The following is a 27,324-nucleotide window of genomic DNA, read 5'->3' on the forward strand; positions in this document are numbered from 1 at the left end:
GCTAAGTTTGAAAAGCTATATTTTTCCTGACATTTGATGCCCATAGATGAGAGTTCAAGAGATTCTATCATTGGGTTCTTTTGTTAGTCAACGTGAGAGGAGTTAGACTATGTCCTGGGCTGGGCTTCACTCGACTGACATTCTCATTTAATCTTAATGATAGTTCTTTGAGATAGATACTGTTAGTAAATCCCCTTTACACGTGAGGAAATAAAACCTTGGAGGAGTTAAGTAATTTGCCCAAGGCCACCTGGCTTGTGAATTTAAAACAGCCATGACACAAATTCAGGCCATTCAGACAGCAAAACCTGTGTTCTCTGCTATTGTACCATTCTACGTTTACCAAGATAATCAGTGACTGGCAGTGTGATTGATGTACTTCACCATGTTAGCACAATGGAATGTGAGTGAGTCCAAGATTATGGACTAGCTTTGGGATGTTGAGTTCTAACCCCAGCTCTGTAATTTGAGTAAATCATTTAATCTCCATTTTCTTTTCCTTTGTTTGAAAATTTTTATACCTGAGCAATCACAAGAAGAAACATTGTTGTCCTGTTGCTCTAGCTCTGTTCTGTAAGTCAGGAATGTTGAGGAAAACATTAATACGATACTGGATTACAAAACAACTTTTATGTGGGAAATGATTTTATCTTAATGTGAGAGTACTTGTATAATATCTGAAGCCCCTTGGTTTATATTTTTTAAATTCTTTAGTCTCTAATAAAAATTCAGTAATTTGTGCTGGGTTAGAGACATTTTTGTATATTTTCTAGCTTGCAAATGTTCATGGAAACTTAAGTTGTAGAGCTTGAAAAGGCCATTTGAAGTTTTGCTCAACTATTAGCAGTTTAGTTATCTCTGGAGTTTATAGTCTACACACACACTCCTCCTCTGAATTGTTCTGAATATTCTGCTTTAGATAGTTAATTAACTAATATTAAGGGATGGTGTCTTAGTCTGGTTTATTATAACCTCTGCGTATTCTGTCAGCAAACTAAAACCACATGCACATATAGTAGTCCCCCTTATACATGGGATAAATTCCAATATCCCCAGTGGATACCTGAAATTATGGTAGTGCCAAACAACAATAATACAATAAAATAATGAAATAGTACCAAACAACAATAATAAAATATAATGAAATAAAATTATGTGAATATGGTCATTTGTTGGAGGGAATCACTTGTGCTAAAAGTTTTCATATAGGCTCAGTGCTTTCTTGCTGCTGTCATTCAGAACCTGTTTGTTCATGTCTTCTACCCACAAATTTAGTCCTTTTCCATCTTAACAAAGGGCTTATCGTGCACTGTGACTGTTTAAGGTATGACAGCTAAACTAGCACAAATTTCTTTTTACTTCCTCATAATGTCATGGTTAGAAGAATCATTCTTTATTGTAGATCTATCTTCACAACCTCAGCATATGATTTTTTTTCAAGTTAAGAACTTTAACTTTTTCACTTAAAGAAAGCACTTTGCATCTTCTCTTTGGCATATCCAAATTGCAAGCATCACTTCTCTTGCACTTTGGGGCCATTCTTCAATAAAATAAGCGTTACTTGAACACAAGCACTGTGAAACAGGAACAGTTGATCTAATAGCTGCCAAGTGATTGATGGGCAGGTAACATATATATAGCATGGATATGGTAGATAGAGGGATGATTTGTGTCCTGGGCTGGACAGAGCAGGATGGTACAAGATTTTATGCTGTTTAGATGGTAACATAGTTTAAACACTATGAATTGTTTATATCTGAAATTTTTAATTTAGTATTTTCGGACCATAGTTGACTGTGGGTAACTGAAACCATAGAAGGCAAAATTGTGGATAAGGAGGACTACTGTATGTGGAGTATTGAACCCATTATGATAATTCGGGTTTGTATTTTTATTTATGAAAAATTATAAATAGCTACATTTTATTTATATTTGATATGGATGGCACCCTATGTATCTAACCAAAAAATAGTGGTTTAGGTATAGGAGGCCATTTCAGAAAAGTTCAATGGACCTGGGATTGAATAAGATTAGAGAAATAGGAAAGAAGTTGTTTTTCTAAAGAGTTTCTTTTTATAAGCCTTCCAGAAAAGATATGAGTAATAAGACTCAGCTTGAGTCATCTGCTTAAGAATCCTCTTGATTGATAGTTGAGCTGGTATTTTATTGCTAGGATGATTGAAAGAACTGTTTTGCCTACCTCCTCCTTTTTCTTTCACATTCATACTCATTGGACATGGCTTGGAGAGGACTTTTTTTTTTTTACCACTTTGTGGAGGTGTGACTGGCATACAAAAAACTGTACATATGTAATGTATACAACCTGATGAGTTTGGAGGTAAGTATTCACCTGCAAAACCATCACCACAGTCTATACAATAAGCATATCCTTTTCTTCCAACACTTTTTTCTCTGTCGTCTTTGGAGTGAATTCTAGCTCAGTAATTTCTATCCAGATCAGAAGTAGGTGAGAAACTAATGAGTAATTGTTGCAGGGTTTCCCAGATTGTGAATGTAGAACTTGAAGGTTTTAGGCGGTATAAAAAGAGCTCCTTAGTCAGAGATTAGCAGGAAATCATTCAGTCAAAAAGTGTAACCTGTTACATGCCAGATATGATTTTAGTGGCTGAGGGATTCAGCAGTGAAGAAATCCCTACCTTCATGGAGCTGGCATTTGACTGGCAGGAGGGAGTCCAAGGAAAGAAATAAGGAATGTGGGGTTGGAATTTGAGGGTTGCTGGTAGGAGGCTGCTGCTATTTTTAAAAGAGTGGGCAGTTATAAAACTTCATTTTAACGTGACAGTTGAGCAAAGTTGAGGTTCATAAGTGAATGAGCCATGCAGGTACCTGGGGGAAGAACATTTCAGAGAGACTAGCAGATACAAGTACCTTAAAGTGAACTTGTTGGGTGTATTCCAGGAAATAGCAAAGAAGCTGGCGTGGCTGGAGCAGAGTGAGCAAGGAGGAGGGCTAGCTGAAGTCACAGAGACTATCAGATCTAATAAGTCTTTGTAAGATAGTGTAAGGGCATCCAGTGAAATGAGAAGTACGTTGTGGGTTGTGAACAGATGAGTGACATGATTGGATTTATGTTTTCAGGTCAGTTTGGTTGCTCCATGATAATAGGCCAAGAACAGAAAGTTCAGTTGAGTAAGACCAGTAAGGAGGCTGTTGGCAATAACCTGAGAGATGATGGTGCTTTGGACTAGGCTAGTAGTGTAATTAGTGAGGAGGACTTAGATTCTGGGTACATTTCGAAGGTAGAGGCAACAGAATTTCCTGTTGGATTATAAGGAGGTAAGGGTATAAAGAGGATTACAAGCTTTTTGGCATTAGCAGATGTAAGGATGCATTGGGTGTTTGCTCAGTTGGAGAAGACTGCTTGAGAAGCAGATTTCGGGGAAAAGATTAGGGTTTCTGTTTTAGACTTGATAACAAGCATTCAAGTGGAAACATTGAGTAGGAAGCTGAATATATGTCTCTGGTGTTAGGGGAGAGGGCCAAGTAGGATGTATACATTTGAGGTTAATTTGAAGCTGTGATTATAGATGAGATCAGCTTCACCTTTTTAAAACAATGTGGATAGACAAAAAGGTTTAGAGCCTGAACTTTAGGGTTACAGATTGTGACAAGCAGAGTGACAAATAGGAGCCAATAGAACAGAAAGAAGAAAAATTTTAGTGCTTGGAAGGCAAGTGAGAAATGCATTTCCCAGGAGGAATGATCAGCTCTTTCAGTTGCTGCCAGATAGGTAAAGTACGATAAGAACTGAGACTTTGCCCATTCAGTTTCACAATGTGGAAGTCACTGGTGATCTTGACTAATGCCAGTGAAACGGTAGAGATGGAAGCCTTACTAGAGTGGCTTCAAGATATAATGGGAAAAATAGGACTTGGAGATGGTGAACATAGAGTTATTCTCCTCCCTTGCCCCAAGATTTTGCTGTAAATGGGAAAGAGAATTAGGTGGTGCTGGAGAAATATGTGGGGTTGTGAAGATTTGTTTTTTAAGATGGGGAACTGATGATTTTGAATGCAGATGAAAATTACATAGCAGAGAAGAAAAAATTTGATGGTGCTGGGAGGGGAGATTGCCAAAGGGGTGCTTGAATAGGTGAGTTGTGATGGAACTAAAGCAGTACTTGTTAAACATCATTCGTATACATACTGCCTGGGGTTCTTGTTAAAATGCAGGTGATGGTTCTGTAGGCCTGGATAGAGGTCTGAAATTCTCCATTTCTAACAAGTTCCCAGATTTTGCCTATGTTTTTGGTCCCTGTGCTATAATATGAGTATAAGAACTTGGCATTTTGAACACAAGAGCTAGCAGATTACATTGGTAAGCAGTCAACCAGGTTAGTGGATATGGTGAGTTTGTGCACTTTCTTTTCAGGTTGTTCTGTCTTCTCAGTGGAACAGGAAGCAACGTATTATCCTAAAGTGAGGATGGAGGAGGTGGTGTAAAATCCTCTAGAAGAGTTGAGTCAGTAGACTAGAAAAGTACAATTGTGGCATTGCACTAAGGGCCCACTTGCGATTAGAGGCCATGAATTTAAACTGAGATGGATTAAATATGGGTGTATGTTCATTTACTTTCAACTACATGGGTGCCGGTGAACTGTAGGCAGGCAGCGGAGGCTTAGGATGGCATGTATTTTGGATGGAGGAACCAGAAAGGAAAGTGACAATGTTGTATATAAGGTAGTTACAAATGATGGATTATGGTATCTAAACTGGTAAAGGAGGAAAGGTGAGAATGCTAGCTTAGAGAAGACATGGGGTTTTTTTGTGTGTGTGTTTTGGTTTTGGTTTTGGTATATTGTTTTGTTTTTAATTGCAGGTCTTCCCCCAATCTTTAATTTGCTTAGGAGCTCTGTAAATCTTCAAGAAAGGAAATCTCTGAACTTGTGTTGTACTAAATAAACTTAGGGGAAATACATCTTACATTTTCACCTGAAGCAAGTATTAACATTAGGGATTATGGTTTTATTTAAAGTAGAGTGTTCTGCTGTAGATAAGGGAGGGAGGTCTTAAAGGATTTTTTTAAAATTGTCTCTATCTGAAAACTATTTTAAATGTATTTCTGTTAAAATAGGTTGTTAATGTCCTTATAAATCATACAGCTTTATTATTATTATAGCCATAAAATAAAATATTTACTATATGGACAAATACAGACAAATTTCAACCATTGGTTTTTTTTTTCTTTTTTTTTTTTCTTTTTTTTTTTTTTTTGTCTCTTTTTCTCTCTTGGATATTACAGATGACCATGGATGAAAAATATGTAAACAGCATTTGGGACCTTCTGAAAAATGCAATTCAAGAAATCCAGCGTAAGAATAACAGTGGTCTTAGTTTTGAGGAGCTCTATAGAAATGCATATACAATGGTTTTGCATAAACATGGAGAAAAGCTCTACACTGGACTAAGAGAAGTTGTTACCGAACATCTCATAAATAAGGTATCCAACTTTAAAGGACTGTTACTAATTATATTGAATCTAGAAAATCCTTTATACCATATTTTACTTTGACTAGAAGTATTATTTTTAAAGGCTCCAGGAAGCTTATAGAAATAATAGTCAATTAATCGGTTGTATTACAAAACCTTACTCACAACTTGTAATCAGGTAATCAGATTTTAAGGAAGCAAACTTTCATTAATTTACAAGTGCTTATTAACATGTTAATTATAGATCATTTTTCCTTAAAATGCTTAATCAGCCAATATTAGTTTTCTCCACTTTCTCTGTATAGTTGAAAACATTAAAACAACATTATTTTAAAAATATTGTCTAAGATTTTTCACCATTTGAAATTGACTTTATTCATTTTACCTGAGTTTTACTATACAAATGTGAATTTAAAAAATAGAGTGGTGGGCTGTTAACATTATAAAATGGTTCTTTGGTTCCAAAAAGATGTAGTTGTTTTGTTTTTTTTTAGAACATTTGTTTTATAGAGCAAACTCTTCCAGTGCAAGTATGTCTTGCTTTAAGATTGTCAGATAAAATGTAAATGCCACAGATAAATAAAAACTTCTCAGAGTTTTTGTGTGGTATTATATTATTATTTTTTTTTTATTTTATTTTGAAAGAATGGAAAAGTTGCACCAATAGTATAATGATCTGTTTTATTGTAGATTCACTTGTTAGCATTTCACCATATTTTTGCCAATCTTTTTATTGATACCTGTTATTACTATTATTGATATTATTATTGCTGAACAATTAGAGAATGAGTTTTAGATTTATTTACCCTCAAATACTGTGGAGTGTTACTCCTAAGAACAAGGAAATTCTCTTCCTTAACCAAAGAACAATGTTCAAAACCAGGCAGCTGAACATTGCTGTAATACTGTTATTTAATACAGTCCACATGTAAATTCACCCTTGTGCTGTGTAGCAGAGATGTCCTTTATAGCTGTTTGTTTTCTGATCCAATCCAGGATCACGCACACAATTCCTCAGCTTTTCTTTGTCTTTCAACACATTGACATTTTTGAAGAGTATGGGTCAGTTGTTTTGCAGATTGTCCCTCAGTTTTTGGTTTGTCTGATTGTTTCCTCATGACTAGTTTCAGGTTATGCATTTTTGGCAGGAATAATACATAAGTGATGTTGTGTCCTCAGTGCATCACATCAGGAGGCACATGATGTCAGTTTATCCCATTATTGGTGATGTTAACTTTGATCACTTGGTGTTCGCCAGATTTCTCCACTGTAAAGGTACCTTTTTTCCCTTTGTAATTCATAAGTAATTTGTTCAGATATATTTTGAGATTGTGTAAATATCCTGTTCCCCAAGAAACTTTCATGTAATGGTTTTAGCATCCATTGATGATTCTTGCATGAATCATTATTACTCTAGTGGTTACAAAATAGTCACTTTTTATTTCTACTGTTCTTTCTGCAAGTCTTTTCCCTTAGGTGGAATTATATCATAAAGCAGGTGATTGTGTTCTCCAAACAAATCAGCAGTTTTTGTTAAGTACCTACTATGCACAGCCTTCTAGGAAAGTACAGTGGCTGTACGATATATAAAGAGATGTATGCTACTATCCCTTCCTAGGCTTGTTTTTACTGTGATGCGTGAGACAATACACACATTTAGATAACAGTGTGAGGCGTTATATAAATACGTGGTAATTAAGTTACCCTGGGCTGTAAGATTTTATGCAAAAGGATCAAATTGAACTGAGCTGTGGCAGATTTGGGATATAAGTAAACAGTGTGGAAGGCATTCCAGGGATTGCAGATGTCACATGATTATAGAGAAATGTTCGCTCAGATAGAATTTGAAGTGTGTATATATTATAATTTATGGGGATTATTGGATTATAGTGTTGCAAAAATGGTTTGGGAACAAATTGGAGAAAAACCTGATTGCCAAGTTAAGGGATTTGGACTAATAGTTGAGGTTTATTGGATATTTTTAGTAGATGATAATATGACAATACTTTAGGAAGATTAGAATGGAAATGATAGACATGTTGAATTGAGAGATGATTTGATAGAAGCAAGAGAAAACCCAGAAAAATCAGAGTATAGTGATAGGCTAGAAATGAATTGATGATGCCAGAAATTCTAAAGAAGGACTAGATAAGCTTTGGTTACTGGGAGAATTATGGTCTCACCAATAGAAATATTGTAAAGTTGGAGTGGGAAACTGATGCGGAAGGAGTAGAGGAAATGAAAAATGTTGTTGTAGATTATATTGGAAATTTTTATAGTTGGCAGGCACCTTAGAAGTTATTTTATGTTCAGAGAAAATTGAGTGTGAGATTGTAATAAGATGTTCAAGTAGAAACGCGTGTCTGGAGATACACAGGATTAGAGCTTGGGCAGGAGCTCAACACTGAAGATCAGCTATCAGCTGGGCATTTGGTAGTAGCCTGTACTGAGGAATGAGTATTGGGGTTCCAAAAACAAAAATCCCAGAGTCAAGGGGTGAATCTTCAAGAGCAAACTGGTTTGGGGGGGGGGGAGGACTAATTTACAAAGCTTGGTATCAAAAGAAAGAAGAGAAATAGAATGGAAGAGTTTTGCTTAAAACTCTTGAAAGGGGAGAAGATTGGAGCAGCTGAGGTTTTGCATGTGGAGAGAGTTGGCAACAGTGGGGGGAAGTAAAGGTAAAAGAGAGGGGCGTGTTCTCATTTGCCAGAGTTCTGTTGGGAATGATAGCAGTCATAACTGACTCTTAATTACTTACTATGTGCCAGGTCCAGTTCTAATGCTTTTTACAAGTATTAACTTAGTTAACGGTCACAATCCAATGAGTCAGATGCTACTGTTATCTCTATTTTATAAGTGAAGAGACTGAGGCGCAGAGAATTGGTAATTTGTCCGGGCGCACATAGCTAGTAAACGGCCTGGACGTTCAGTCAGTGTGGCTTCAGCCTGAGTCCTTGACCTCTGTAGATTGGCTCGTGAGGCGTATGTAGTGCATGGATCAACATGCAGTGAGTGTGCTGGCCTTAAGGGAGCTTGGGGCGTCTTCAAGTTAATTGACTCAATGTTTGTGAAGCTATAGTCCTTTAAATTCTAGGTCTTAGTTTATATAATTAAAATGAAGAAATTGGCAGTAATATCTCCAAGATTCTTTAGTTCTAAAACTATTATGAATCAGATAATTAAACCACGTGTCTTCTGAAAACAAGATGAAGAGGCTTGAAATAGCCTTTGTGGAGAATATACTTAGGAATTGTTAAGTAAGGAAAACGATAGCTCAGTAGAAAATGGCCTAAAGGTGTACTTGGGTTTTTGTTTTGTGTTTTGTGTTTTTTAAGCAGTGCTTTGCAGCTTGGGGCACAGATGTAGAAAAAACGTCTGTAGTTATTGTGCTGTAGTTGAGAATTGGCTTATCCAAAAAGAGAGGAGAGGAGGCCAGAGTGTGAGGTCAGTGTTTTAAGTGATTAGTTTTTGGACTCTGCAACATGGTTAGGTAGAAATTGAAGTCATGTGAACAAATAACTCCATGGTAATTGGGAGAGGTTTAGCATATTTTCAGTTGCTTAAAGTGGTCCTATATTATAAGGTTAACTGTCATGTCAAAATACAGCAGTTCCCCCAGTATATCCCAGAGAATGTGTATTCTTGTTGAATGTGCTAAAGAAATTAAAAATATATGCTAAATTCTTAATTTTTTTATGTAGGCCTTAATGGTGTATCTTCAACATCTGAAAATGTTCTTTAACTTTTTTTTTTTTTTCTTTCACAAACACTCATTTGCTCAGCTTAAACTATCAGTTTCTGGCTAGGAAATGTACCAATTTCAGCATATCTAATTCTTTATCTCAATCAAATTACTTTTTGAAACTGTTAGTATCTGTGCTTTCATTTTTGTGTTTTCCATTTATCTTATTTGATGTTTACTTTTATGAAAATTTAACTGTAAATACTACTGTGTGGAGACACTGCTGAAATAAGTCTATTAACTGGCAGGTTAGGGCCCCATCATACCATAGCTCAAAACGTTTGTCCTCTGATGTAGGAAGTTTCACACTTGTTCTACCAAATGGGACGTTCAGAAATGTTTCTGATAAAATGTGCTGAGTGCAGTTGGCATGAAAATCAGTATCATGGGTCTCAACATTCCACCTTCTAACTGGAAGATGAAGAAATGGTTTAAGGTTCTGATGTAACTATGTTCAGTCTCAAGGAATATATATTCCCTTTGTGTTTTGAAAGCATTACTACATGGTCTGTTCATCAATTTTTTGTTCACTGTGCTTGTAATATTTAACTGAACTGGCATACATACATATAAAGTGAACCAAGCTTTGCTTAAAGGTTCTACTGAAGTGAACCTTTCTAGTGTTTTAGTGCTGAGGCATAGATGGTCAGAACCTATCTCTTCATGTTGAAGAACTCAAAGGAAATACAATTTTTACTTGGAATCAGTAGAATCAGTGTTCACTATAGTTCATCAGTACCCTGATTTCAAGATGAGAATAGTGAACGTTTTGAGGAACATTTGTTGTAAAGCAGAATGGTACAAACTATCAGAGGGCATATGAAGAGAGAACACATCTTTGGGATGAAAGTATCTGACTATTGACTTTGGAAATGAATCCACAAAATTGAAGCAGGCATAGAAAATCCAAATGCTAATTTCTGTTTCTTGGTAGTATTTTCTTTCTCTCTGTAGAAGAATGTTCCCTTTGAGGAAACTGAGACCCAAAGGAATTCAGTGAATTTCACAAGACCACAAAACAAAAATGAGGGTGTGATGTGGCTTTTGTGCTTGGCCTTAAGAAGAATTTTGTCTTACTTTGTAAATATGAAAACATTTCAGATTTCACAGGAATTATTTTTTCTTCTAACATTTTTTCTAAATAACTTGAAAAGCATGGTTACATTGAAGGGGAGCAAGTTCTTCTTTCCAGTTTTAAGAATTTTTAAATTATAGATCATTTTGTTAAAGCCTCAAATGTATCCTTGTAAGACATTGCAGAATTCAACATTCACAAGTATTTATTATTTGCCAGGCTCTGACTTAAGTGTGAGAACTTTGTTGATGAATAGACTACATCTGGTCCCAGGAACAGATAAACAAATGTTTAGTTATAAAATATAATGAAGAAAAAAGGATACGGTGATAAAATTGATGAGGGCAACTACATAGGCCAAGAAATGGCTCTTTGAGTAAGTGGTGATTTTTAAACTAAGACTTGAAGAATGAAAAAGATGTTCGTGAGACAAATGGGTTGAAGAGCATTCCAGGCTAAAGGAGTGCTTCTAAGACTTTTTTTTTTTTTCCTGTGAAGGACCAGGTAGTATTTTCAGCTTTCTGAGCTATATGTTCTTTGTCAAGGCTTCTCAGCACTCCTGTTGTAGCACATTAACCATAATAGACCAGATATAATGAGTAAGCAGGTGGTATTTCAAGAAAAAATTACAGTATTTTAGAAAGAGAGCAAGCCATCTTGTGCCCATTTCTGAACTAGAGAAAGTGAAGGGGAGAAAGAAAAAGCATGTTGTGAATGGGAAGTTAAGAATTGATAGTGAGGAAGAGTGGGTCTAGGTGAGGTTAGAGAGAGAAGCAGAAGCCAGATCATGGCAGGCCTTGATGCCTAGGTATGAGGACTTCATACTGATTTATGTATACAGTAGGAAACTATGCAAGGATTACATGCAAGCCATGTATTCAAGACAGTGACATGATCTGATTAGGGTTTTAAACCATTACTCTGGTTGCTGTGTGGTAAATCTGTTGGAGAGCTCAAAGTTGGAGGGCTCAAGAGTTGAAGTGAGGGGAACAGAAAGGAATAATTCAGTAGCTTCAGGTCAGTGATACTGGTGATTTGTACCAGTCCAGCGACAATGGGGTTAGAGAAAAATGTTCAGTTTTAAGGTATATATTTTGGGTATAAAAAAATTGTTGCCATCAGATTGAAGAAGAGGGAAGAGTGATTTCCAGGTTTGGGGCTCTTGGATAATTCAGTGAATACATTTCTTTTTTCTTTTTTTTTTAATCCTCACCAGAGGATATGGTTATTGATTTGATTGATTGATTGATTGATTGCAGAGAGCAACATCAGTTGGTTTCCTTCCCTATGCACCCTGACCAGGGATTGAACCCGCAACCGAGGCATGTGCCCTGACCAGGAATCAAACCCGTAGCCTTTTGGTGTACAGGATGATGCTCCAGTCGTTCGGCCAGGGCCAGTGATTCCATTTCTTGATACAGATTAGAAGGGTGGAGGGGAACTCTATTTAAACAGGTTACTTTTAAGATGCCAGTGAAATTGGGTATGCAAATTCAGTTCTTTGAGAAGTTTGGACTGAACATGTAAATTTGGGGGTTTTGAGCATATAGATAATGTTAAAACCCTAAAAGTGAAAGAAATTACACAGAAAAAAAGAAATAAGGGATCCAGATTGAACTCTGAATTTAAACTTTTCAAGTGGTTTGAGGATTGAGGTAGAGACTGAAAAATGGGCATAGTGTTAGTGGCACCTTAAATTATAAAATAATGGCAACATTTATTTATCTGAATTTCTGTGTTTGTAACATTAAAAGACAATTTTAAATTCAAAAGTAAAGATATAATTAGTACTAGTTACTAGTGGGCAGGGTTATGTAAGCCTTGAGTTGTCTTTTTAAAAGGTTTTATACAGGTTTATTGAGGTATAATTGACAAAATTATAAGATATTTAAAGTATTTGTTTTTTGGGAGATTATTTACTTTTAGAAGATTCCTTTTCGGGGTTCAGACTTGATAGTCTGTAAGGTCACAGTACATTAACCTAGGACTGTTCCTTTTCTTTTACCAAGTGTTGAGCATTCCATGTTTAATAAGAAATATACAGCGGCAATAGAAGACTACTGGGTGGAAAGTACAAAGATCTGGACTTTAGGGCTAATTCTGCCACCAACAGTCTTGAACAAATTACTAGACTTTTCTGCACTTTAGATTACTAATTTATAAAGTGAGATTGGGATTGTTTTTGTTTGCCAGAGCCTTAAAATTATATAATGATTGTGTCTTGAAATTTTGGGTTTTTAAGACTTAGGAGGTTCATAATTTTTGCAGTTTTTTCCTGTGTCATCATGTGTGACATTTCAGAATAGAATAGAATCATTTCAATTTTAAATTATTTCTTAAAGTCAGGGGAGAAACTTTCTTCTGTTTTTACATGTCAAGAATTTTATTTTAATTTTGTGATACTTAACAAGTTTCTTAGATTTGTTTTATGTTTCATTTTCCATTTTCTTTCAAATTATTTCTCTATAATATAGTAATTTATTAATAATGCAGCCTCATAAATAAGCTTATGAAACCTAATTCTTGTACTTTGAAGGTTTGTTTTCCTCTTTAAAAAGCAGCTGAACAAAAAGATATTGACTTTTTTTATAAGAAACAGGTTCTTATTGCTAAAAGGATCATTTATTTCAGTGGCTTTCAAACTCTTTCTATTCATGTATCCTGTTTTTCAAATAATACCTTGCTTTGGATGGGAAGAAGACAAAATAAGAAGGGCTTCGTCCTGCTCGCTTTTCATTCATTCAGAAAACTGCCTGTTGAGGACTTAACTAGTGCCAGCTGCTGGTCTGCTAAGCATTTGGTCTCTGGTCACCTGACTGCAAAGCAAAAGGTTGCTGGTTTGATTCCCAGTCAGGGCACATGCCTGGGTTGTGGGCCAGGTCCCCAGTGGGGGACACATGAGAGGCAACCACACATTAATGTTTCTCTCTGTTTCTTTCTCCTACCCTTCCCCTCTGTCTAAAAATAAGTAAATAAAATCTTTACAGAACTGTCACAATTTAGGTGATTATTTGCTTGAACATGTACCCAATTTTCTTTGTGTATGAAATTTTGAAAGTGTGTTGTATTAATTCCCCCTGTGTGCCCCTCCTTTTAACCTTATGACTTCTCTATCACTTGTCATTATATTAAGGTCATATGGTCGCTACTGTTAGGCTGCTCTTTCCTCCCTTTCCCCATAGAGATTTTAAAGTGGCTTAATGCATTTTGTATTCCCCATAGTGCCTAGCATCCTGCTTTTGTTTGCTGAAAGTAATCATTTAATCTTTGAAGTGTTATTTTAGGTAGAGATTTTATGTATTGTTTTGAATTAAGAGCTTCACTTTGGACACTTAAAGCAAAGTAGTTCCCTCTTTGCAAAATCCTTGTTGATAATTACTATTATATGCATTAGTAAATTACTCAGAGCAGAATCTTCCTTCAGCATCAGGAAGAAAGCATTCCCTACATTGGCTGTCTTGTTTTGTTAATGATACTATTATGATTCCTCTGATCAAGATTTCTGCCTTTATTCTGAAAATTTAGTGAAAATGAGAACAAACCTATCAGTGTAGAAAATGTCAAGAGGGCAGTGAATTTTGTATCATTCAGGAATCATTTCCCATTAGTAAATTCACAGAAAGTTTTAAATATATGCAACAGTTAAGATCAGTTCTCCTAACTTTAGGAGAAGCTTGCTTTGAAATACAGAAATCTTGAGGTGTTATATGTATTAGAAGAGGTAACAACATGTATTCACCTAACTTACATTGAATATATAAATATTAGGAGATTGGCTACATTACAAACTCCTCAAAGTATGGAGTAAAATAATTTCCTTCTAGTGGAGAAATAACTGTTGTGTAGAGGACACGAAAACAAGAATCAAGTGGAAATTGAGAGTTTGGGAAATACTGTATAAAATATGTGAACAGGCGTGTATATGTTTAATGTCACTTGTTTCTCAGAATTTAAGGTACTTAATGAATTTTCTGATAATCTTGATAAAATGTAGTTTGTGATTGTGCATTTCTAACAAGATTCCAAATAATGACAATGAGGATCATGACCATGATATTGCTCTTTGGAACATGCTTTGAGGGACAAGATTCAAATATGTATATTAATCATATTATGAATATATAATATAAGAAATATTAGTAGAAAATGTTTATATGACATTTACTGTAGGCTAGGAACTGTTTTAAGTATTTTGTGTATGTTAACTCATTTTGTCCACAAAACACCTTCTTGAAGTAGGTACTCCTATTTTATAAAAACTGATGTACAAAGAATTAAGTTGCTCTGAGTCACACATCCACTAAGTGTTGAATCTGTGATTTAAATCAGACACAGGCCTGGCTGGTGTGGTTCAATAGATTGAGTGCCAGCCTGCAAACCAAAGGGTCACTGGTTTGATTCCCAGTCAGGGCACTTGCCTGGGTTGTGGGCCAGGTCCCTAGTAGGGAATGTGCAAGAGGCAACTACACATTGATGTTTCTTTCCCTCTCTTTCTCCCTCCCTTCCCCTCTCTAAATTTCAAAAATAAAGTAAATCAGACAGAGGGGCTTTTTGGCATTCATACTCCTGTGTGGCCACTATTCATTGTATATGGCTGTTACATAAAAATAGCAAAACATTGCACTCTTTTTAATCTCTAAAATCAAGAATTATTAGGGTGATGCAAAGAGCTGTACAGCTCTTTTCTAACTACTTGTGTTTGATTAGGAGAAATGTTTTCTGTATTCCAAGACTTAGCTTCCATTGAGATTCATTTTTGCACTACTTTTATTGGTAGGTTTAGACACATCACTCTTGTGTGATGAAGTGAAAGTTTTTATTTTATTATTATTATTTTTTTTAGAAAGGGAAGGGGGGGGAGAGAGAGAGAGATCGATCAATGTGCGGTTGCTGGGGGCCGTGGCCTGCAACCCAGGCATGTGCCCTGGCTGGGAATTGAACCTGGGACACTTTGGTTCCCAGCCCACGCTCAATCCACTGAGCTATGCCAGCCAGGGCAGAAGTGAAAGTTTTTTTTGAGATCTCCAAGATTTTTTTAATGGCATTTTTTGGAAAAAGACGATTTACATAGCTGGTATAATTTATAAAGTGACAAGGCCCCAGATCATATAGGCAGGACTCTGAAAAAATTCAAATGTTATAAATGAGAACTTAAATTTTTTTAAATTATGGTAAATGTTGCATACTTATGCAAATATTCTTGTTTCATTGACGAAACAAGCAAAATATTTCAGAATTTGGAGTCAGAAAGGTACATAGCAGACAACCAGACTCTCAGTTCTTTTAAAACAGTAGAAAATCAACCCCACTTTTAAAATCATACAAAACCAGTAGAAATAATGTTTAATGAGAGGAAATGGAGCCTGCTCTGCAACAGTACTAAAGCATCTTACTGGATGTGGTATAAATGTCATTGATCGAAGCAAACCCAGTCATATTACAGGTAAGAGGAGCTGCAGACCAGATAGGTTAAGTAACTAGTTAGTACCTGTCCTGAGGTTGCAAATACCAATTTGATTGTTTTAGTTCCAGATTGAATGTTACAATACTACAGACTTCTAGGAGGTCATCTCTCTTAAACTTATAATATCCTTGTGATATTTTTTTAAAAGTCTTTTTTGTACAGTTAGCATGTATTCCTGTTATTCATGCTTCATTTTATATTAATACATGTCTATTTTAATGCAAAATAACGCTAAATACAAATTTCTGTACTTCAGAGATTTAATTAATGCTTGAATTAAATATTATCCCAAGTTTTGAAATTCTTTAAGAAAAAAGTCCTTAACTTCCAGTAATCCCCACCATCATTAATTATATGGCTCAATTTTCATTTCAGTGAACTTTAGAACTAAAATCTTTATAATTAGTTTTAGCTGATGAATTTCTTTGTATTACCTAGACAGTCTGTTAATTTGACTGCCTAGGATTTTTCCTCAGGCATTGAAATTTAGAGGGTGAAAATTTTTAATTGATTAAAAGTAATTTTGTGTGCATGCGCATGCCTGCACATGTTCGAGGGTGGGGTGCTATGCAGATTATTAATGTCCTTCAACTCTCCAGCCAGCCAGCCAAAAGCTGCTGGCCCAATGTTAACCTCCTTATCATTCCAGAAGGATAGATACTTGGATGTGAAAACTCAAGGGCATGCTCATGCCTGCTGTCCTTTCATATTCCTTTCCATCCTCCTCCTCTTCCCTTGGCCAGGAATTTGTTTTCTTTGAAGGTGTCTGTTTTGCAACTTGGGCATTAATTTATCAGTGAACGTGTTTTATTATAATGTCAAAAAATAAGGGTTTCTTTTTTACTTAGTAATTCCACTTTAATCTTTGCGAAGTATTTAAGAAAAAGGGCAGGAAAAGCCATATTCACAGAAATGAAGAATCTAGTATGCCAATTTGCATTATTGCATGATCATTCATAAAGTTGATATACTCAAAATAATTCACAATTCTTTCATTATTTGGCATTCAAGTTGCTTTTATGAGTAAAGATTGTGGTATCATAGCTGACCTTTATGGTATAGTAATAAGGCAGTACCCAACTTGGGAATCATAATTGCAAGTTATATAATAAAACTAGCCTCTTATTTTCGTATACTTTCTTTGGTTTTTATCCCATGTGTAGATTTCCATAATACCTCACAATATTGAACATTCCCTTACACCAGAAAACTCCCTCTAATTTCCTATAATAGTCACACCTTTCTTTCACCCCTAATGTGTAGCAACCACTGATCTGTCCTGTCACTGTAGTTTTGTTTTCTCAAGAATGTTACGTAAATGGAATGTTTGTAACCCTTTGAGACTAATTTCTTCATTCAGCATAATTATTTTGAGATTGATCCAAGCTATTGTATGTATCAATAGTTTTCTTTATTGCTGAGTAATATTCTGTTGTATGAATGTACCATCATTTGCTTATCCATTTGCCTATTTACTTGTTTTAAGACATTTGTGTTGTATGTGGTTTCTTGTGATTTTGAATAGAGCTGCTTGGAACATTTGTGTACAGGTTTTGTGTGCATATACGCTTTCATTTCTCTAGGAGTGGGATTGCTGGGTCATATGGCAAGCGTATATTTAATTTCATAAGATACTGCGATACTGCCAACCTGTTTTTCTTCAGGACTGTATCATTTTTGTGTTCCTTTACTCTTTTGGTGACATACGAGAGTTCTATTTGCTGGGGATCATCATCAGCACTTTGTTCTGTCCATTTATTTTACGTTAGCCATTCTAATGGATGTGTAGTGTTATCTCATGGTTTTAATTTGCATTTCCTTAATGGCTGATGTTGTTGAAATCTTTCCATGTACAAAATTGCCTTTACTTCTTTGGTGAAGTGTGCATTCAAGTCTTTCCTCCAATTTTTAATTGTTTACTTCCTTTACTTCTATGAGAGTTTAAAAATATGTGTATATATGTATACATATATATGTCAATATTCTGGATACAGGTCATTTGATGTTTTTATCTATAGCTTGTCTTTTTATTGTTTTAACTATATGCTGAACAAGGTTTTGGGTTTTTTTTTTAAGATTTTATTTATTTAGAGAGGAGAAGGGAGGGGGGAGAGAGCACGAGAGAAATATCAATGTACAGTTGCCTCTCGTGTGGCAACTGGCCAGAGCAGAACAAGTGTTTTGATGGAGCACAATTTATTTTTTTTCCTATATGCATCATGCTTTTAGTATTATGTAAGAAGTTGCTTAAAATCTCAGATGACATTTTTTTCTTTTGTTTTATTCTAATAGACCTTTTTCTTTGAATTACTACGATACTTTGGAAATGATATGCTGCATATAACTAGATGAGATGTTTTTCTCCTAAAGCAGAGGTTAATGTTGAATGTTAATCAGTGGTTTAAAAAAAGTCAGGACTCAGAATTATATCAGTAATAATTACTCCGACTACTTAAAAAGATTTGTGTTGAACAAATTCTACAAAGGGAAGGTACATGAATGGCTAGTGTGGTTCTTTTATGCCAGTGGATACATTTGTTTTTTCTTTTTATGGAAAAAAAAGCCAAAACATTCATTTTCTTTGGATCTTGGTTAGGCCCCATTTTTTTTTAATAGACTTTATTTTTTAGAGCAGTTTTAGGTTCACATCAAAACTGAGCAGAAGGTACAGGGATGTTTCATATGCCTTCTGCCGCCACACACACGCACACAGCCTCCCCTGCTTCCTGCATCTCACACTGGAGTAGCACATTCGTTACGAAGGATGAACCTACACTGATGTATCTTTGTCACCACCCAGTCTGTAGTTTACAGTAGGGCTCTCTCTCGGTGTACGTTCTGTGGGTTTTAACACATAAATTAGGGAATGTATCCTTTGTTACAGTACCAAAGAGAACAGTCTCACTGCCTTTCCATAGCTCCTTCCACCCTGACCCCTGGCAATCTGTGGTTTTACAGTCTCCTTAGTTTTACCTTTTCTAGAATGTCATATAGCACTTGGAGTCATATGATATGTAGCCTTTTCAGATTGTCTTCTTTCACTTGGTATTATGCACTTAAGGTTCCTCCATGTCTTTTCATGGCTGTATTCTGTTGTCCGGATGTATGTATCCATTGACTAAAGAACATCTTGGTTGCTTCCAAGTTTTGGCAATTATGAACAAAGCTGCTATAAACATCTGTGTGGGGGATTTTGTGTGGACATGAGTTATCAATTCCTTTGGTTTTTATACCAAGGAACATAATTGCAGGATCATTATGGTAAGAATATATCTAGTTGTGTAAGAAACGACTGAACTGTCTTCCAAAGTGGCTGGTGCCGTTTTGTGTTTCCAACAGCAATGAATGAGAGTGCTTGTTAATCTACATCCTCACCAGCATTTGGTGTTGTGTTTGAGATTTTGCCCATTCTAATTCATACGTAGTGGTATCCCATTATATTTTTAATTTGCATTTTTTGGTGATCAGATTGAATATCTTTTTCTATACTTATTTAGCATCTGAATTTTTTGGTGAGGTGTCCAGGTGTTTTGTCAGTTTTTTAAATTTGGTTGTTTTCTTATTGCTGAGTTTTATGAATTCTTTGTATACAGTTAAGTCCTCACTTAACATCGTTAGGTTCTGTGCCTGCAAGTGTGATGACATATGCGAAACTAATTTTACCATGGCTAGGAAACAAGATGGAACAGTCCTTTATTAGATACGTCTTGTGCAAGTATTTTCTCCCAGTCTGTCTTGTCTTCTTGTTCCCTTGATCAAAATCTGTTGCTCTGCAAATGATTCTAGTTATTCACCAGGCTCGTGATCTGTTTTTGAACTGTTGTCTGTATATTGCTTTATCCTTTGCAAGGCTCAGTGCCATGCACGGCCCTCAGTTTTCAACTACTCATTTTAGTCTCTGTCATAGCAGACTCCATCCTACTCTCAACTTCCATGGCTTTACTTGTTCTTGTTTGTCTCACCCTTCAAATTCCAGCTCTTCGAACGGATAACCTTGTACTTCCCTGCGGCAGGTCCCTTTTGATTTTGGTATCACCTCTACAGCAGGGTTCCTTCCCACTTGCCTTTGATGGTGCAAAAACAGATGGTTTGGCTGTCTTGGAGTGTGAGACTAACAATGTTGCCGCCCCCCACACTGCCCCCTCTTTCTCTTTTTCAAAATTTCTGTATTGTTATGTTAATAATTTATAAAATGAGGTCAAGTTTTTTCACTTAATGTATATTTTTCATTTATATGCCAATTTTTCTTTTTAAGCCTGTTTAATTCTCATAAAAGTTCAATTTTCATCTGATTCCTGCCATTTATTGTATATATTTGAATAAATATCCATTTACTTTTCATGTATCAGAGTAGAAAGATATTTCCCTGGGATGGTATTAAAGAAATAATTTTTTGCTCATAGACTGATTTGAATAATCAGCAGGTGGTTACAGCAGGGGTATCTAAGGCATTATTGTACATCTTAGATGTGTGTGTATGTGTAGTCACTCAAAATTAAATAAAATTAACTCAGTAGCTATTTTTTGCTTAATATTCTCTGTTATTGATTTGTAAGGATAATTTTTTGAAGTGTGATGCAAATGAAGATTTATGAGAGCTTGTGCTAGTTGATCACATTATTTTGTTGAAAGTCAGGTATAAATATTACATAAACATTTGTTGATATATTTTACTTTAAAGAGTATTATTTTGAAAAACATACTATATTTTATCACGTTTTCATTCATTCAAATAAATACACCAAGCACATTTTTGTTTTCCAAAATCAGAGTGACTTTAGTATAGGTAACATATAACTTAATTTTTACAACAAAGGAGTATACAGAGGTTTATGTAAGTCCTTAAAACTAATTAATTGCAAAAAAATTCTGGTGTTTGGAATATATCATTTTTGTTATGTAGTAGAGTATCTCTAGTATTGTCATGATTTTAATTTAATTAACACTCAAAATTTAGTGGTTCAGTGAAAGAATATGAAGTTTGGTGAAGAATTTTGTAAATAGCTACATTTTCAACTTGTATTCATAGCTATCTTGGGAATTTGTATCTGACAAATGGTAGACTTAATGGGTTTAAATAAATGATATTTTTTCTACTTTGCATAATAGTATTTGTTAAACACAGTACTATAAACTAACCAACATGGATGTTTATCACTTTTGATATAGTCAACGTTTTTATGGGAGAATTTCTGTGATATGTTTTGAAGTTCAGATGCTTCAAAATACAGTTGTGAACAAAAGATTAAGTATAGGCTAGTGGTTATAGAATAGATCTGTTGTCCCCTCTCTAATATCTTTTGAAGACCTCATTTCCTCTAATATATAAGAAAAAATAAATTAGATACAGTTTTCTCAATTTGAACTTATTCTCCCATGTGTTGGGAATAGTGTGTTATGTGTATTTTCTTTCAGTGTTTGGCACTTCCAGCCACTTGTTTACACTAGTTATAATATACAATGACATTTTATTTCATGTGTTTAGAATTCGGATTTATAGATATTTACATATTTCAACTCATGTATTAATTTGTTTTTAAAAAAAATCATGACTTCAGATTCTCCCCAACCTGGAAAAAATTTACTATTGCAGATTATCTGTGGTAAAGGATATTTGGAGATGCAGATGTGTGGTGAGGCTGGAGTTAACTGAGAATTGAGCTATACCTTACCATGGAAGATTAGTTGGATTTAAATAACTGGGAGAGGTTGGCAGTGTAGTCCCAAAGAGTCATGGGAACTTAGAGGACAAACGCACTACTTCTTCATTTAATGCTAGAACCAGAGTCTAGATTCTGTTTTCTAGTTAAATACTTTCTATTGGACTAATAGCATAGCAGGAAGAAGTGGTCAGTAACCTCCTATTGAAGAAAGTGGAAGTGTGTTTGTGGACTTTGTAAAGAAATTCTTGAATCTACGTAGTCGTATCAGGATTGCATTAGAAAGGCATTTCAGACTCGGGGAACTTAATGTGCAAAGACAGATGTCCTGAAACAGCTTACCGTGTTGGAAGTGGATCAGGGATTAGAGGGTGGGGATGAACTAAAGGTTCTTAACGTACAAATGCCAGCCACTGTTGTAGGTGCAGGAGATTCACATGGAAAAGGTAGAATCCCTGCTGCTGTACGTTTTGGTGGGAAAAGCAATAAGCTAGTAATATAGTGGGTAGTGATGAGTACTGTGCAGAAAAATGAACGGTAGGGTACAGGAGTAAAGTTAGAGGTTGTTGTTTGAAATAGGTGGTCAGGGGAAACCTGTTTGTGGAGGTGAAACTTGAGTAGAAAGAAATGAGGGAGTGAGCTGTGAATCAAGGCAGAAGAAATGTCAGAGCACATTTGCTGTATGCAGCTCTGTTGTAGCTAGAGTGTACTAAATTAATAGTTAATGTTCACTGAGTGTTTAATGAGCGCCAGGCACTGTTCTAAGTGTGTTAGGAGTGTTAATGCAATCCTTAGAACAATCCTACACAATGGACACTATTACATAGGGATTAAATAATTTACCCAAAGTCACACACCTAGTCAGGGAGCTGGGATTTGAGCCCAGGTAATTTGACTCCAGAATCAGTGGTCTCACCATTCTTCAGAGACTGGAGAGGGAAGGTGGAGTTGGAGCAATGACCTGGGACCAGTTCTATAGAGGCTTGTATTTCCTTACAAGTGTTTAGGATTCTATTCCGACTGTGATGTTAAGAAATGCCCAGGAGATTGCTTTATGATTTCGGAAGTCAAGGGAAGGGCCTGGACTATACAAAACACATTTGTTAGTCATCCGTACGTAGGTTATATTATAGCTTAAAATATTTCTACTGGTCTGTAACATTTCTGTAATTTAAAATTGAAGATTCCACTTCATTATTTTATCAAACAGATAAGTGCATGTATACATACGAGCGTGTGCACGTGTGTGTGTGTGTGTAAACAAACTGTAATGAACTCTTCTGTTAATAGGTGCGAGAAGATGTACTTAATTCATTGAATAACAACTTTCTTCAAACGCTAAATCAAGCTTGGAATGATCATCAAACAGCTATGGTGATGATCAGAGACATACTAATGTATATGGTAAGTAGAGTTTTTTCTTGTTTTTCCTTTAAGAAGTCAGATATTTCAAAATGTTTTCTTGTTACATTTAGTTGAATAGTATGTCAGTGTGGAAGGTGCTTTTTTTTTTTTTAATAAACTATATTTCACTTGCAAGGGCCACCTTAGCTTATGAGTAAAAGATTTAGTGTTTCGTGTACTTAATGATTGGAATGAAGGACTTGGAGGATAAGATGTTATTTTTTTTCTTCAATATCTAGCATTTTTGCTTCAAAATGGGAAATATTGAAAACCTTTATTAATATCGCTTGAGTGTAAGGGTGGTTAAATGACAACATGATAGATGAAAGATACATATTTTATTACACGTTTTTAAAACCTAATGTCCTTCTATCTTCAGTGAAAGGGGATGTCATTAATTCAAATATTTTTGTAATAACGGTACTCTATTAGCTGCCACCTATTTATCCTAATAGTAAATCCTTGCAGTATTACATGTCCTTCAGATATATGAGGGGTGACCAAAACAATCCCAGAATTTACTTATAAAAAATTGTGTATTTATTCTTACATGTTTAAACTTCAGTCACCGTCAAAGTACTCTCCATTTGATGTGATACACCTATGAAGACAGTTTTTTCACTGCTCAAAATAGTTTTTGAACTTGTCAATTTGTGTGCCTTTTAGTGCATCTGCCCTTTCTTGTTTCACCTCTTCTGCATTGGTAAAACATTTCCCTTTGAGGACTTTTTTCATCCAGGGAAATAAAGAAAGTTTCTCAGGGTAAGATCCGGTGAATAAGGAGGATGGCGTGGATAGGGGTCATGCCGTTTTTGGTCAAAAACTGCTGAACACCCCTTGCAGTGTGGGCAGGTGTGCTCGTAAATCACCCATCATGAAATGGGCAAACACATTGAAAGAGTCTTCTAAACAAAATCACTGAAGCTGAACACAGCCTCTCACAACGATGCCAGTCGGTACACTGATAGAGTTGGGTTCCTAGAACATTCACCTATATAGATCAGGAGAAGCCTGTGCTACAAGGGACCCACCGTCCAGAAGATAATTCCAGTTTGGGGGAGGGTCCCCTTTGTACATTTCATTTTTTCACGTATTATTACTGTTATTTCTTTCAGTTAAGAAAAATATCTTGTTCAGTACAACAATTTGGAAAACATTGACTTGAGCTAAGGTGTTTCATTACTTTAAAGGTGATAAACTATCAGGTTTTCTTAAACTTCAATATGATTATAGAATGACAGTAAACCCATCAAGCTGCTTAATTATTCTGTCACTACAAAATGACCAAGCTAATAACATCTTATTATATCAGTGCTCATATTTGGGAAATGGAAATAACGATTTTCTTCTAAGCTTTTACTTTTTGCTTTTCAAATTTTTTTTATCTTATTTTATTTAGTCGTAATGTAGTGGTGAGAGTTTTCCTAGTTTCTTTTACTTACTAGAATAAAGTAATGTGTGGCATGAATGTTTAGTGAGAGAAAACACGTTCTGCTGGTAAATTCAGTCAGGCCTGTCACCCTGGTTTTGTAGGGCCTAGTGGCAAGGGGGTCAGGAAGAGGGTACTTCATTTCTCAAGGGTTTGGTAAAAGGTGCAATACATTGTTTAGTGTTTCTGAGCCTCATTTTCCTTTTCAGAATATAGATTCATGTTGTGCTGACATTTGGAGGAAATGAGATAGTATATAAAAACATACAATATTTGGGATATAAATGTGAAATGAGTTAGCTTATTACTGTTCTCTTTAACTTCTGGATTTGGTGAGTCTTTATATTCTGACACTAAGGTAGAAGTCCACCTATAATTTCATGGTCCATTGCTCTACTGACACAAGTATTTTAAAATTACATACACACTTAGTCTTTTATCATGTTACTTTTTAAAAAGATTTTATTTATTTATTTTTAGAGAGGGGGAAGGGAGAGAGAAGGAGGAGAGAAACATCAGTTGACTGCCTCTCGCAACTGGGGACCTGGCCTGCAACCCAGGATTCTAACCAGCAACCTTTCAGTTCGCAGGCTGGCACTCAGCCCACTGACCACACCAGCCAGGGCTCGTTATTTTTTTAAATTTGTTTTATTTCTGTTTATCTATCTATCTATCTATCTATTGTCTCATGAAATGCTAGTTGTTAATGTGACCATAGTCAAGTTCATTCCTCAGCATCCTCGTTCATAAAATGAAATATGGTACCAAGGAGATAGAATAGCCATGAGGCTTAAAGGATCCATTCATATAAAGTGTTTTCAGAGCCCCGGACTAAAATGTGCCCAGTAAAATTTAACTAATATTATTATTTCTTGTCCCTTCAACCTTTCATCAACCTATCTGGTAGCGCTGCAACCCTGGATAAACCCAGCAACTTAAACCTTTCCTGGGCCTCTGTTGGAGGAAGCCCCACATAGGGTAGGTCAGTGCCACCATTTGTCCTTTGTCACAGACCTCCAGTCAGCCCCCTACACTACCCAGTAGCCTCACCCTTTCTCAGGTCAGCTCATTCCACCACTTTGAAATTATTGTTTCTCTTCTAACCTCCAGCTGTCCTGTTGGTCCCCTTGCTTTTAATAACTCATCTTGCCTTCTGCCTCTCAGAGAAAAGAGAGAGCATCAGGTGGAAACTATGTTAGTGTCTTGCCACTGAATCTACAATTTTACCTGTATTTTCTCCCCTTTTGTGTTTTTCTTTTTCTATCCTGTTTTAATGGAGGGTAGTGTCTCTCTGGCAAAAGCCGATACTCTACCCCTTGTAAGGATTACATCCCTTTTTACCTTGTCAAAAACCAAAAGTATTTTCAGGTTCTGCCTTTACACTGGGTCTTACTCATCAGTTTTAGTATGTTTGGGCCACTCACATCCTCAAAATGAAATTCTACCGATTTTGTTTTGGGTCCTTGCGTTACTAAACATCTCATAAGAAATGTTGACACTTGTTATCTCCCTTTTCTCATCTTTCATGCAGTTTAGGTATGTTCCAGTTAAGCTTCTGTCTCAAGTATTCTGTTCAGTCTTACCCTTATCAGGATCACCATATTTGCACATCTGAAGGCAAAGATCACTGCTAATTCTCCTGCTTTTTGATTTTTTTCCAGCAGTATTTGCACAGTTGGGCAGTCATTTCTTCTAACATGTTGGGTCCTTAATTTGTGTGACACAGCACTCCCTTACTGTGCCTCCTCCCTTTCTGACTTTCTCTTCTTGGCCACTCCTCCTCTGCCTTTTAACTAGAGGCATTCTTGGGGCTTTGACCTAGTTTTCCTTCTCCTGGTATACCTACCTCATTTACTGCCATGGTTTCATTTTGTGCCTCTGTGTAGTTGATTCCCAAATTATGTCTGCAGTCTCATTCTCTGAGATTCAGACTCATATACTCATTTGTCTAGTTGACAGCTCCCTGCATTGTCTGAGAGGTATTTCAAACTTGGCATTTCCAAGTGAGCTCATAATCTGTGTCAATTCATTTCATTTGTTTATGGGACTTATTCTTGTCAGTTTCTTCTCCCTCTTTCCATATCATATTTCGATAAAAATAATTGGCAATTTCTGTTTTTATGTCTACTACCTAAGACCAGATCACCTTCATTTCTTTCCTTTCTCTTCATATAATAACTAGTCTTACAACATTGTGCTCCTCTCTCTTTTCCATATTGCTCCTAGAGGTACTATTTTAAAGCACATGATGTTACTTCCTTGCAGAGATCCTTCTCATCTTCGAATCTTCATACATGTCTCCTGTCTGAAAATGTTTCTAGAATGTTTCCTTTCTTTATGTGGTTTATTCCTACTTACCCTCTAGCACTTAGCTTAATTCCTGGTAAGCTTTCCCTGACCCATGCTACATGTACTGCCTGCTGGCCACAGCTGCTCTGATCGTACCTGGTACTGTTCCTTTGCAGCATTTATCAGGTTCATTAACCACCGTTTAGTGCCTTGTTTCCCATCTAGACTGAACTTCATGAGATCTGTCACCACACTGCATCTCCCACACCCAGCAGAACTCCTTGAGCAAACCTAGGCACTTACATATCTCGAATGGGTTAATATACATAGATTTCAAAATAGCTTGTGCTCTTTCAAAATGCTTATTAAAAATACGTTCTTTTATATTCAGAAATTAAAGAGTTGATGAGGTTTCTTCATGTTTCACAAAGTAGAATTCTTTCATTCTCTTTATTTTGCCCTTCTTCCCCGAGGTTTTCTGGTCTTAATTAAATGAGGGCTTTTTAAATTTAACGTATACTTTATATACCTTGAAATGTGCAGAAATAAAGTATATAAAATTACTTTTGATAAGTGTATGCATCCATGCATCCAGTATTTTAGTCAAAGTAAATAAGTGATTTTAGTTGTCTAAAAATCAAAAAAGTAGTCGGTGTCTGCATTATTTTTGGTCACATTGCCTGCTAGCTAGAGCATATACTTGAAGTGTGCTGGTTATACCTTCATGGAGACAAAACAGATCTCTTCTTCCAATGAATACTAGTTCTAACTGTTGGAATTTTAGATCTCAGGCTCAGAGAAGGAGAGAAGA

General features: G+C 35.9%; 1 protein-coding gene and 1 long non-coding RNA gene across 4 annotated transcripts in view; both read left to right on the plus strand.

Annotated features, from left to right (window-relative positions):
* The window catches only part of CUL3 (cullin 3), an 86,886-nt gene that overhangs the window by 16,913 nt on the left and 42,649 nt on the right, over positions 1-27,324 (plus strand). The window contains exons 1-3 of one of the 3 annotated variants that reach the window (XM_036022790.1): positions 5,342-5,460; positions 6,599-6,725; positions 22,682-22,795. In XM_036022790.1, the coding sequence (XP_035878683.1) occupies positions 6,678-6,725; positions 22,682-22,795 (162 nt within the window). In that variant the 5' untranslated portion in view covers positions 5,342-5,460; positions 6,599-6,677. Of the gene's footprint in view, positions 1-5,262; positions 5,461-6,598; positions 6,726-22,681; positions 22,796-27,324 lie in introns of those variants that run through there. The other 2 variants (XM_028511056.2, XM_028511057.2) reach the window with 2 other exon arrangements.
* LOC118499985 lies at positions 14,742-17,086 on the plus strand. The gene is made up of 2 exons (XR_004902504.1): positions 14,742-15,079; positions 15,277-17,086. It is a non-coding gene; the product is annotated as an uncharacterized LOC118499985 (long non-coding RNA).

This window comes from Phyllostomus discolor, chromosome 4 (assembly GCF_004126475.2).
Source record: "Phyllostomus discolor isolate MPI-MPIP mPhyDis1 chromosome 4, mPhyDis1.pri.v3, whole genome shotgun sequence".
Classification (NCBI taxonomy): Eukaryota; Metazoa; Chordata; class Mammalia; order Chiroptera; family Phyllostomidae; genus Phyllostomus; species Phyllostomus discolor.